We start from the raw sequence: 14,441 nt of genomic DNA on the forward strand, positions 1-14,441 counted from the left end.
TCTCAAGTTACGGTGCCACATGTTTACGCCGGACAGACGGCCGGACATTTGTATACCATAATACGTCCCGTCAAAGTTTTGACGGGCGTATAAAACCCCTAACAACTTCGGAATGTTGTTTTTAAAATTTTTCTGGTAAACAACTATGTAATTGTCCTTGCTAACTTTTATTTATTATTTATACTTGCTTGCGATAGCAATTTTCTTCAAGTTTTTCAAATTATTATTTATTCTATTGACCACATAACAACATTCATATCAGACATGTCATTTATGATGCAACTGTTTAGAGAGAATCCAGTCAAATTTAGAGTTCATTCACAGTCTGCACCAAAAACTTTTTCAACTACTAGTCTAAAGACCAATATTTTGACATTTTTCTTATTTGGCCAAACAAAGTTTTGCAAAAACTTACTAGTCCGAATGAAATTTTACTAGTCTGGGGCATCGGACTAGTGGCTAACTGTGACTGCTTTCACACTTTTTTTTCCCTTTCATTTATTTCTAAAACCAAATATGATCAACATCTTTACCAATAAAAACATTTCATTCACATCAGCATCTTTGAATAAGACATACAACTTTTACAAATGGACAATTAAATGTTAGGGATTGCATTTTTTTTGTTCAATCAATTCTCAATTTCTCAGTTCAAATACTACCAGTATTGGAATACTTGGATAACATCAGTAATAAAAGTTAGATGCTTCATAATTGTTTTATCTCTAATCTTATCCTCAGATCATCTCATTACTGAATCATGAGCAATACAAATAAGTTTTTAATTAAACAATTTATTACATGACCAAATCAAAGGCTTTTTATAATAGTACATGACATGCAAACAGAAACCAATTTTAGGGATCTACGAACAGGACAGACAAGGGTAACACTTAATGCCCCTTTGTTTTTCTGGTGGCATTATTAAGGAAATGTATTTCTGTAGTTATAACATACTAGTTATCTTGCCACTTTCATCCATTTTATGTCACATTTTGGTAATATAGCATTTTAAACGCATACAATTTATAATGTGTTGATTAATTCAGTCATGTTTAAAGGAAATTTCCAACCATACAAACTCAGGGGGAAATATTGACACTAATATCAAAATAATTTGAGTACACGTATGAGTATATAAATTACACTTGAGTATTGAAGTACTTGTTGCATCCATTCTTTTTTTCTGTTTTGTGGGCATGATTTGTTGTCATCATTTACAAAGAAATGCATGAAACATTTCTTCAAACACTTGATTTAAAATCTTAAGTCACTTACCTCAAAAGACCAAGAAGATCTGATAAACACAAACTCTTTTTTGCAAGTGACTGTCCTAAACCTTTAAAAGAATTACATGATTCATTAGTTTATTTCATAACTGTCTAATAAACATTTATCGCACTAATTTAATGCGCCGTATTTGGCACAACTTTGTGGAATTTTGGATCCTCAATGCTCTTCAAATTTGTACATGTTTGGCTTTATAAATATTTTGATATGAGCGTCACTGATGATACTTTTGTAAACAAAACGTGAGTCTGGAGTACTAAATTATAATCCTGGTACCTTTGATAACTATTAACACAGAATACATTTTCTTTTTTAAATTACAGAATTGCTTTGCCTTTCAACTTTACCTATACATGAGAGCATTATGAATAAAATAGTGTTTGAAGCATCTCTGTGGTAGCTATATAGCTACCTACCTAATATGAAATAATAGCACACAGCATGACTATTTTTTAGATTACCAACACAGTTTCAAAATAGATGTTAAGATGCGCATAATATACATGATTCATTAGTTTATTTCATAACTGTCTAATAAACATTTATCCCACTAATTTAATGCGCCGTATTTGGCACAACTTTGTGGAATTTTGGATCCTCAATGCTCTTCAAATTTGTACATGTTTGGCTTTATAAATATTTTGATATGAGCGTCACTGATGATACTTTTGTAGACAAAACGTGAGTCTGGAGTACTAAATTATAATCCTGGTACCTTTGATAACTATTAACACAGAATACATTTTCTTTTTTAAATTACAGAATTGCTTTGCCTTTCAACTTTACCTATACATGAGAGCATTATGAATATAATAAGTGTTTGAAGCATCTCTGTGGTAGCTATATAGCTACCTACCTAATATGAAATAATAGCACACAGCATGACTATTTTTTAGGTTACCAACACAGTTTCAAAATAGATGTTAAGATGCGCATAATATTAATATTGTGACAGTCACTTCTATTTTTTCCTTTCTATTCCTGAAAATATAAAATTATTTTAACCTTCTTTAGGAACTTTTTAAAAATCAAAACTCCATTTTGAGGTACCATATTCACTTTAAAATGCTGAGACAAAAGGCATTATACATGTTATAATTTACATTCAATGAGTAATAAATGTTCAGTTAAAAGGATTACATCTGAGACATGTCTATTAACAACTTCTTTTTTCTATTGTGGTAGATAAAATCAAAATATTGTCCTCAAAATTCATGATATTTTTTTTTTTTATCTAAATAGATTACATAATTCTTAAAGGAATAGAAAAAAACATAAAGAAGACTTCAAAATGTAATTAGCTTAATTTCTATTTGTAGAAATATACTTTACTGACTGTTGTTTGACACTAATGTGAGCAGCAAATATGATGACGCATGTTTAAGTCTAGTCGTTGATTTCTCATCTGAAAGGGTCTTGTGTAGATTTATAAACTGTGCTATTGTGGTCAACTCTTTCTGTGAATAAACTAAAAGAAAAATATTCTTCATGCATGGCATAATTATATATTCAGTATACATAAAAGTAAATACAATTTAGATAAATTATTACTGAATTGTATTTACTTGTTAGCTTTTAAAAAAAATATATTCGTATTCTTTCTAGTGAAAAGAATCAGTTTGCACTCAAGTACTGTAAATTCATTTACTTTTTGTGTGAACCAATATTTTTTGTGAATTTCAGATTCGTGAGGTATTTACTTTGAAGGCGGAAATGGTCAACCAAGATGTTTTTCCCCTCAAAACATTGATATTGGAGATGTTATGAGATGAAGAGCTGTAGTGGTTCACATTTTTTTTTAAATTTTATTCGTGATAAATCTTAAAATAAATATTTTTTACGTACTATTATTTTCTACAGCACATCCTAAACAAAATATAGCAGCTTCTTTAACTTCCACATTGGTCACAGTTTTGTTGAAGGTAGTTATAAAGTCTAATCCTCCCAAATCACGGAAATAATTTTTAATCTCATCTGAAAATAAAAGCATATAAATGTTTAACACACCAAAGAAAATATCACACCAATAAAGGATTGACAGAAAAAAATATCAGAAGTAAAAGAGTTAATTTAAATTCACAGTATAGTCCAGTATTTTATGACTCATTATTGACAGTGATCGGGAAAGTCGTGCGCCCTGCGCCTATAGCGCATATCGACCAGAAATAGCGCATAGAGTGATTTATGTAAGCGCCCACGTGGCGCACAATATTTTTCACTTCGCAGTGATCGGGAAAGTCGTGCGCCCTGCGCCTATAGCGCATATCGACCAGAAATAGCGCATAGAGTGATTTATGTAAGCGCCCACGTGGCGCACAATATTTTTCACTTCGTTTCGATACGTTTAGATATCGTCAAATGGATTTCCGATCGTGTTCCGTGCCGCCATGTGTGTGTACACAACTGTGTAATGTTCCTCCAATGATAGGAGCACCTATATATTTTTGGGACGTCTCGGGTGTTTTCCTATGGAAATAATAGAACCATGGGTGTAACTGATTACACAAAAAACGTAATTAACCATCATTCATGATATGATTTTTTACAACCTTAAATTTGTAAAATTTGGCTAGTACAGACGAGATTTGTCTCTAATTATTATCTTTTAACTTAGTTCAGCTTGCTAATTTTTCGTTGAAAAACCCCAAAGCCTTTTTATGAATATAGTTTTTGTCTCCATAAAAGGCGACTAACTGTCCTTGTCACTTTTTGGTCTTTGGCTTGTTTTGACATTTTGTAAACATGCCTTCAGCGAATTGTTGTTTTGTTTTATCAATTAATGATACTCTCTACTGTTATTGTTGTCATCGTGATGAAGTAATAATAATACAAGAAGTGCAGAGGAAATGCCAAATACGTCCTCTAATACGGAACGTCGGGAATAAGTATGGTATCGACGAAGACCCAAATTTAATGTAAAAAAACCCATACACATGAACAAGACAACAGAAGCAGTAGAAACATTGTAAATAAAGGATATCTTAAATATTATCTGGTTTGGAAGAAATTATTTTACATTCTTTGTTGAATTGAAATAACAAAATCACAGGCACAATATCTATAATATTATTTAAAATCATAAAGGTAAGTACCACCATCTCTTTGCCGAGATTTACACTTTTTACTTTTTTCACTGTAGTCAATTCAAATGGCCCATTCATTTGACAACATGGCCCATTATTTTTTAAAATGGCCCCTTGAATTTAATTTTGAGGGGCCCTGGGCCCATAGAGAAAAAATCCTTCCAGATCACTGTATTGATGCTACTCACCTGTTCCAATATTATTAAATATATTAGCCAGTGTTCTGAAGGCTTGTTTCATTGCAGATGGGTTGTCCACTTGACATTTCAAACACTCAAGCAACAGTCTGACATCAGTCTTCACTTCTACAAATTACAATCAAACAAGCACTAAATATTATTTAACTCATGATGAGTGTCATGAGGCCATATTTTCCATCGATTAGCATAATTTTTTTCAAATGGACAAATAGTTCAAACTTGTACCTCATTTAGAAATTTTGTCCACAATATTCTGCTTTTATGAAGTTAGTAGACATGGTAGAAACAACTAATAAAAGATAGACAATTAAACACTTGTTCAAATCAATGTACCAACAAGAGAAGAAAATATGACGCTTAATTATTAGTAAAAACATCTGAATGACCAAGCTTAAGGGTGCTTAGAGTTACTCTGCCTCAAATTCAACTAATTGTAAAAGTTAGTTCTATGCTGTATTTTTACTCCTGACTAAAATTAAGATAAAATAAGGGCCTTCATTACTACATCTACAATTTTAGTGTGATTCAAATGGAACATCTTCAAATTCTTTTCCATTCAAAATAATTTTCTCTGTCAATATTTGTACAAACAATTAATATAAAATTCATTTCATAAGTCACAAGTTTTTTCTCTGTCATACTCAGGTGTGGTGATTTATGTGTTTCTGTGTTTCAGGGATAAACATGAACAAAATTATCTAGATTTTTACACGAGACTGTCAAAAGATTGTCAAGTACTTGCAGTGGCTTGATAAATTGTTAATGTGGCATATTTTGTTATGAATAAATATACTTACATAAAATCATTTGTTCTTTATCCTCTTGTTGGTTGATGAAGTTAACAAACATAATTTCTAATGAATCCAAGTGTTACATAAGCAAAGAAAGATAACCATGTTTGTAAGAGGTACCGTACAGGATATTAAATGCATATTTACCATAATGATGTAACTGTTGTTTTAATGTGATTTTAAATAAAAGTTTGTAATGAAATAATAAAGATTGTTTTTCTTTCTAATATTACAAGTCTCTTAATATATATATACCATATGTATACTGTAGAAACATTAATTTATGTGGGGTTAAAATTTTGTGTTTTTGTCTAGATTTTTATGTCATATAGTCTATTACCTTTTGTAATTCAACCCTATTTTATTCAATCATATTAAGGTATGTGGTCGTTTCGGCCCCAAACCGATCCGGCCCCAAACCGATCCCGCCCCAAGTCAATCTGGCCCAAAGTCGATCCAGCCCAAGTCGATCCGGCCCCAAGTCGATAAGGCCCCATAATAAAATATGAATAAACTATATTGATTTTGGAGGAATTTGTGACAAATTTTAACTGTATAATTAGAATTTGCAAAAAGTGCCCGATAATAAATGACAACAGGTAAGTGAAGTATTGGAGTACCAGTTAAAGAACTATTTTAAATCGATACGAAAATGAGTGTTATTGTGTCTGTTTGTATAGCAGCTTCAACACATTTTAAAATAAAAGTTATTTTCCATGATAACTTTAACTTTGAATGTCATAGCGATTTTTATTTTATTAAGTTCATACACAGAATAGCTAAATAAATATAAATTTACAGTCCAATAGAACCTATAAAATTTAACTCATCATAATGACTTGTATAATCAAATCATTAGTCTATAAATAGACTCAATTATTAGTAAAAAAAATCTGTATGACCAGGCTTAAGGGTGCTTAGAGTTACTCTGCCTCAAAATCAACTTGGGCCATGTATATTTATATATACTGTAAAAGCAGAAATTTTCGTGGGGGATTTAATTTCGTTTATTTCGTGGATAAGAATTATCCACATAATTAAAACCTCCATGAAAATTTAACCTGTACACTGTTTATCACTTCCATTTACTGGAAACGACAAAATTAAATCCCAATGAAATCATACATATATAACTGTAAAAGTTAATACTTATCCACTCTAAAGATAATTGACAGGAATTTCTAAATTTATCAATTGATGCTGTACACTTTGACCAGTCACCTCAGAAGAAAAAGGACATTTTTTTGTTATCTGGTAAGGACTATTCCAGAAAAAAATGTATGAGGGGGTTGGAAGGCACATTGTATTAATAATACATGGGTGATGGGTATCAGAGCAACTTTTCACACTATAATGCACTATCATTCTCAATTACAATTGTCTGGGTGGCCGGTGCTGACAAAAACTGCCTTCCAACCCCCCATACATTTTTTTCTGGAATAGCCCTAACCATTTACAAACCACATAAAATGAAATCTCTTCTCCTTTAACAGAAATTCTATATATTTTTCGGATCGACCCGAAAGCTATATTAACAAGTTGCTATCATTATGATCATACCACTAATTTGGAGTTTCTTCTCCATGTTATTTAGTACCATTAGTTGTCTCTGTAATACAATCAATTATATATATAATTGGTTTGTTTATTCAACAATAGTCTGATGATTGTGAACTAAGGTAATGACACTCGTAATCACTTAATTCAATCAAATCCTGGTTAATTAAAGTTACGTAATCAACAAGGTCTTTATAGTTTGATCTTCTGGTTGGTTGTATATAATAATAATTAATTGTATTTTTTTTTCTGGTAACATCATAGGCTTCTATACCGGTCGTTTAGTTGGCCCCCATCTCCAGTGGCTGATAACAACGTGCTCAGTCATATTATGCAATACATCACACCAATCGATTGCCGGCTTAATGTTAGACGTATCAACAGCAAATTCAAATCACGTCCCATAATTGCATCCTTTGGAAGTACAACTTTTACATTATAATAAAAATCATTAACATTTATGAATTACAATTAATATATCTTTAGTTTTATTCCTTATATTTTTTATTGATTTTTATTGGGGCCAGACTGACTTTACAAATGGGCCGAATCGACTTGAGACCGGATCGACGTGGGACAGATTGACTTGGGCCTGATCGAAGTGGGGTCGGATCGACCCGAAAGCTATATTAACAAGTTGCTATCGTTATGATCATACCACTAATTTGGTGTTTCTTCTCCATGTTATTTAGTACCATTAGTTGTCTCTGTAATACAATCAAAATGTAGAACTACTGCAATCAAACCCACTACAATGTACATCATCTATCTGAAACAAAAAAAAAAGGTTTACAATATTGGATTATCATATTCTTATAACAACAATGTGTCCACAGTACACATATGCCTCACTTGCACTATCATTTTTTCTATGCTCAGTGCCAGTGGACTGTTAAATTGGGGTCAAAACTCGAATTTGGCTTTATAATTAGAAACATCATACTATAGGGAACATGTGTATAAATATTCAAGTTGTTTGGACTTCAATTTATCAAAAACTACTGGTGTTAAAAACTACCTCTACTTAAAATTTTAACCTGAAGCAGAACATACAGATGGACAAACAGACCCCCACATCAAAAACACATTTAATCAGCCTTCACACTTAACTTTTGAGTCCACAAGTCAGATCTATGCTTTTTGTAAATTTTAGTTGAATTTGTTGGCTTCATTGCGAGAAGTTTGAAAGTTGTTTCGTGTCTTTCTTCTTTCTGTTAGGCACTGGCTACGGTTACATGGAAATGTTTTTATTATTGTTACATTGGAGACTAATTGCCGGAATGCAAAGTTGGGTGAGGAACCGATTAATTACAAATGTAACAATAATTACTGAGGCTACGGTTACATTACGTTATTGTTACATGAAAAACAGCAATGTACGCTAGATTGATTAAACTTAAATCTTCTATAGTTGTATTGCTTCATTCTTTCATATGTACTAAAGAATACTTGTAATTTAATACTGATAAATAATAAAACATTATTATTCAACAAATGGTGTACAACTTGATAGTTTTACTACGTATTAATGGTTTTGATGTTCTTAAAGATACTACTCAAGATTAAGAGTGTGACTGTCAAAGGCGAAAAATATAGTTCAATGGTTTCATTTTTTAAAAGTATTTAACTGCACACCTACTCTTATTAAGTGTCATTATACTTTGGACCAATTTTGTTTATGGTGAAAAAAATAAAACTTGGGATGCTTTTTAAACGAAACTGAAACAATATCAAGACATACATTTCATACAGCTTTATAACTTGACGCAAATTGATAATCAAAAGCAAAGTTTGCTAACTGTAACTTAAATACCAAGGATTTGTATAGGAGCAGGCCCGTAGCCAGGAAATTTTCAAAGGGGGGTTCGTTGGACTCACAAACTCAACTTTAACAGTCACAATTCGAACAGAACATTGAAACACTTTAACAGTGCTAATTTGTTTTCTAGGGGGGGGGGGGGGGTCGTCCCAACCCCCCTGGCTATGGGTATGAGGAGCATAACAAAGAAATATGACAAATATAAATACAATTTTGGTGTCAGAACATTGAACTCGGGTGGATAGTTGTCTCATTGTCATTCATACCACTCTTATTTATATATATCCTTGTCCCTTGGATTCTTGTCTCATTGGGAATCATGTATCATTTCTTATGACGACCACAGTAAAACATGGGAACTCATGAACATGAATTGAACACTACTAAAGTATCAGGGACACATACAACTTTATGTACGTAAATTTATCCAGGATAGCTTTTAATAACAGAGATTTGTTCATACTGAAAGTTTTATTTTCACAAAACAAAATCCACAATAGCTACTTTTTCTTGATAGGAGGTATGTTCTATGTCTTCTATATGCTCTATAGGCTCAGCTATGAACAGTAAAGTCAGGGTCAATCCTTTCTCCATGCACTTCTACTTCTTCTTTTAGACATAGTAAATACAAATGTAGTTGCACTATTTCCACGTTTGGCATACTCTAAGAATGGACTTTTTTAATATTTCTCTATGAAGGAACATCCCTTCTTTTCCTTCACTTTGGCATTCTGCAAATTATTAAAAACAGAATTGTTAGTCTAATTTTCACAGCCGATTGGGTTGTCAATGCATATGACTATATAGAAATGACTCCTTTATTTATGAAGTAAACAACAAACTTCTGTTTTTTACATACAGATGAATATGCACAATGATATATATATGAGTAGCATGATAATTATGTGAGATTTTGGCTTCAGAATTAGAATTACTTCTGGTAGTCTTGTTTAAACTATATTATGATCAATACCTTGTCTTGTCATATAGTGGTAGTACAAAACTTTTAACGTTTTGACATGTTCCATGGGTAATTGAAAAATTCATGGAATGACTTACAATGCATGAATCTATGATGCAGTACTATATATACATCTATATGGGATGACAATTATTTACTGACAATTTGACAAATAGCACATTTTAAAATTGTCTCATTGTCAGACACTCAAACTTAGACCAGACTTTATTATTTCTTGGTGAACAGGGAAAAAATACTTCAGAAATTAAAGAAATGTCAAAGTACAAGTGATAAATCAAGTTTTAATAGTGACAAAACCTACTATTTTATGTTTCCAAATTATAATCGCTCGCTTTTACTTTTCAAGCTTCACCTAAAAAATTTGCAAATTAAATATTTTTTTTATTAAAATTTTCAAATCGCTTGCTCGCCCGAAATTTTATAGTCCTATAATGGTTTACTTTTATTAATTATTTTCTGGATGGAGAGTGGTTTCATTGGCACTCACACCACTTCTTCTTTATATATCTATTAATACAGGGTTCTTACTAAGGAACTTTGAAGGGACTCTTATTCAGACAACCTTTCATTTATTTGAGTGTTTTTCAGTTTGAATTCATGCAAAGTTACTACTGAGACTGCACTGTTTGGGAATAATTTTAAGCCAATTTTTTTCAAATTGGGATTCTACTCCAGGGGGAAAACCCTTTATTCTCCATTAATTTAAGGCAGACAATATCACTATTTTATAAATTAAGATAACTTATGGCATGATTGTCTATATGTAAATGAAAATAAATTTCCTGTCTTAAAAAAATATGACAAAAGTAACATGAGTTATAAGCCGTGAAAAATACAAATAAATATTTATTCTGAATTCAATGAATTAAAAAAAAAGGTAAATGTCCTCTCAAAAATATTATACATATCATTGTACCGTACGTACAAGTATTGTGCTCCTCTGACGTATAAGAAATTATCTAGGCATTGTACACCTTTAACATGTCTGAACATTTTGAATAGTGGGCCCTTATATTATTTTTTTGTAAAAGTTATATATTTTCACAGAAATCACACCATATGCAATCTTTTCAACAGTTGTACAGTTATCCTTTATAAAAAAAAATGACCAATACTCAAAGTTTGATAAATATATATATATATATTTACACTTTTGGTTATACCAAAGTAGTTTCTAAATTTATTCAGACAATTAAAGTTATAACTGTAAACTTGTAAACAGATGGATCTACTTACATACATACATGCAAACTCTTGAAATATACAAAAAACATGTACATACTGAACATTTTAATCAAAACATACATGTAACAATTGAACAGCAACTTGAGACAAAGTTAAAATTTGCAGACTGTCCTTTCTGTTTTTTACATCAGCTTCTGATTTTGTATAGTTTTTCACCATAATGAATTTCAGACTAACAAGCTATAAAAGCAGTTTTTCTTTGTCTCTTAATTTATTTGGCACGTCCCAGGATTTGTATAGCAGTATAGTGTGACAAATCCTTGGCTTATTGGATTTTTTTAAGATGAATATTTTAGACTAGGTTTAACAATGTTTAAGTCGTAGCACTAGCTTGTACTGGTAGAAAATTGTAGATTGTGATGTTCAGGTGATCGTGCATTTTCCAATTATTCAATATAGGTATAGAGACATTTTCCAATTATTCAATGAAGGAATAAAGGTGTGCAAGTTCAAATGTCAGCTGCGCTTGGGCACAAACATGTGCAACTTTCTTTTATCATTTCGACACTGGATTATACCATGTTGTAGTCTCTTTCTGATTATATACATGTTTTTGAATAATTTCATTTAGAATTAGACCAAGGATTTGGTTAAAATGTCATATAAAATGTAAATAACAAGTTAACAACAGACAAAACATGAGCCACTGGCGGATCCAGGAGAGGGTTCCTAGGGTTGGATTCCCCCATTTTTTTTTGACGGGTCAATGCATTTGGATGGGGACGTATAGTTGGAACCCTCCCTAAATGTCCTGGTTTTTCAAATGGCTGGATCTGCCACTGTGAGCCGTCTCTGATTTCAAAGTTATTTTACAGACATTCTGATTCACCCATCTCCTACTCATGGAATCTTAGTTACAGATCATTAATATATAATTCTAGTAGGGTAGAAATTCTCACTATAGTTATAGTAAACACAAAAAGAAGCCTCAAAAGAAGCAATATGAAAAAGGGTAAATATATGACTGCTTACAAGTGCTTCTCTCCGACTTCTAGGGTACATATATGCACAAAAGGTCGTTTTAAAAGGCATAATTCTGTTGAGAAATACATTACCTTTCTTGTTTACACCCAATTTGACACAGGAGCAAGAATAGATGTAAACATTTCAATCACGTTTTCTGAGAAAATTCGAGATGCAAGGAAGTTAATGTATGTTAATTTGATCCCGCCCATAATGACGACATTTGGATGCATCTGGTGACCGTAGTGGTATTTTAAAACGATGATAATAGCACACGTTATCAATTAACAAGCACTTTTTTTTTTAAAGAACACCAAACAAACTATACTCAAATGAAATAATTATGTTTCATAGCTGAAATCGACTAAATGAGATACTTTATTGATTTTATCTAAGCCCATCCTACTTTGCACTGATGCGGAGCCATTTTGGACACGTCGGCCTGAAACATTCATCAAAATAACAACAACCAAAGCACCTTTCACCATATTATTTGAAATGTTCACGTATCAAACACATTTATTTCATATTATTAAAGTTTTTTCACATAATTCCTCATTTTGAAGGAGGAGATTGAACTCAAAAATGGGGTTCGGACAGCCTTTTTGGGCGGGATTATGGCGATGACCAGGAGATAATTTGCATAGTCAATTTAGCTGCAAATAATGCGTATTGTAACGATTTTAATTGATTTCTTAATCTGAACTGACATAAGGTTACATATAAAAGTATCATTAGCATGCAAATATTTATATTATACTTACAATATGCTGACTTTAATCTTGATGCGACACGAATTTAACTGTTAATGGATGACATAAAACGACAAACGAGATGCATCCCGGTTAATCTCGCCAAAGTCTCGTATACGCAGCTTTTTATATACAGCCAATGCAAACTGCTCGCGAGATTCCAATCCTTCTCACTATACAAATCCTTGTTAAATACTAAGAAAATCTGTATGTACACTTATCCGTGGAGGACATAATTTCGATCATCAAAAATGTGTCGGACTTTAAAAACAACTTACTGGATTTGTAGAAATTGTCATTGTAAATAAAAAATTACAGTAAATAAATTGTATGTTATAAATTTTTGAATAAATGTCCTCAACTTTTATTATTTAGTACATATTACTAGTCCCATCGTACATTGCTTTTTTTCATGTACCAATAACGCAATGTAACCGTAGCCTCAATTATTGTTACATTCGTAATTAAACAGGTCCTTCCCAACCATGCATTCCGGCATTTAGTCTCCAATGTAACAATAATATTTTTATTATTGTTACATTTCCATGTAACCGTAGCCAGTGCCTTTCTTTTATGGATAGTAAACACCACATTGACAGAAAAAAGTGCCTGTGAGGAAAACTGGTCTCTAGAATTTGAAACCATAAACACTTATGTACGAGCAATATACAAACTATCCTACATTTACAAATTATTTAACACATAACTAATAAAAATTGTTGCGAACGTGTGAACGCATCGAAGGCATAAATTTGTTTATCATCCGATCAGTGGAATGGAACCTTATTGATAGTTCCTTCTCAATCCCAATGGAACAAATATTGATGATTTCACATACTTTTTATGCAATGAGTACATATACTGGCAAAGCTCAACATTTTGTAAACAAATTTTCGTCTTTGGCGCCATATGTCGGCAGACGTAAATAGTCTGTATGAAGACCCAAAAGTGATATCACTAAAAACCAAAAATAAAAATAGCAGGGACCTGTCCCTGGATAATTCTTTACCTATCAGGAGTGTAGTAATGCCCTTTACCATCAGGCGTCAAACAACCATTTTCGGCTACCATTCGCGTCAAATTGATTAAAATTTTACCGTGATTCGTCAAAATAGCCTTATCGTGATTCGTCCGAGGTCTCAATCAATTATCATTATTTTTTGGAAACAAATTAACATGATCTCGTCAAAATCATTCGAAATTTTTTATCGTCTAAAAGAAAGTGCATATTTTATCGTCAAGCACCAACAATTACCGTTAACGTTATTTGGCAAGAATTTTTACCGTTATTCGTCATGAAAGCACCCCGGCATTACCACCCTCTATATATATAGATCAGGCCGGAGCTTTCGGGTCGATCCGGCCCCACGTCGATCCGTCCCACGTCGATCCGGTCCCACGTCGATCCGGCCCATATGTAAAGTCGATCCGGCCCCAATAAAAAAATTATTTCTAAGGAATAAAAATAAATATATATTTATTGTAATTCATAATTGTTTATTATTTTTATTATAATGTTAAAGGTGTACGGTAAAAAAAGTAAAAAAGGCCTTTGAAAAATATTTTCTTTAGATGAGTATAAAACAACTAGGTTGATTATGTCTTTATTACAAGTTTTCAAGATTATTGGGTATCATTATATTAAAACGTATATAAAAGAATTCAGACATCAACATTAATCAGCAGTAATTAGCATTTTCTTTCAATTGACTGTGATCTTAACAAGTCTTCCATCTTGTGTAACATATAATAACAAATA

General features: G+C 32.0%; 1 protein-coding gene across 2 annotated transcripts in view; it reads right to left on the reverse strand.

Annotated features, from left to right (window-relative positions):
* Nucleotides 1-13,614, reverse strand: part of LOC139502699 (putative leucine-rich repeat-containing protein DDB_G0290503) — a 41,855-nt gene extending 28,241 nt beyond the window's left edge. Inside the window, exons 1-6 of one of the 2 annotated variants that reach the window (XM_071292247.1) lie at nt 13,521-13,614; nt 7,580-7,690; nt 4,562-4,678; nt 3,136-3,264; nt 2,627-2,758; nt 1,279-1,339 (exon numbers count right to left, since the gene is read on the reverse strand). In XM_071292247.1, coding sequence (XP_071148348.1) covers nt 1,279-1,339; nt 2,627-2,758; nt 3,136-3,264; nt 4,562-4,678; nt 7,580-7,619 — 479 coding nt within the window. In that variant the 5' untranslated portion in view covers nt 7,620-7,690; nt 13,521-13,614. Of the gene's footprint in view, nt 1-1,278; nt 1,340-2,626; nt 2,759-3,135; nt 3,265-4,561; nt 4,679-6,924; nt 6,983-7,579; nt 7,691-13,520 lie in introns of those variants that run through there. The other variant, XM_071292246.1, reaches the window with a different exon arrangement.
* Nucleotides 13,615-14,441: the final 827 nt, after the last annotated feature.

This window comes from Mytilus edulis, chromosome 14 (genome assembly GCF_963676685.1).
Source record: "Mytilus edulis chromosome 14, xbMytEdul2.2, whole genome shotgun sequence".
Classification (NCBI taxonomy): Eukaryota; Metazoa; Mollusca; class Bivalvia; order Mytilida; family Mytilidae; genus Mytilus; species Mytilus edulis.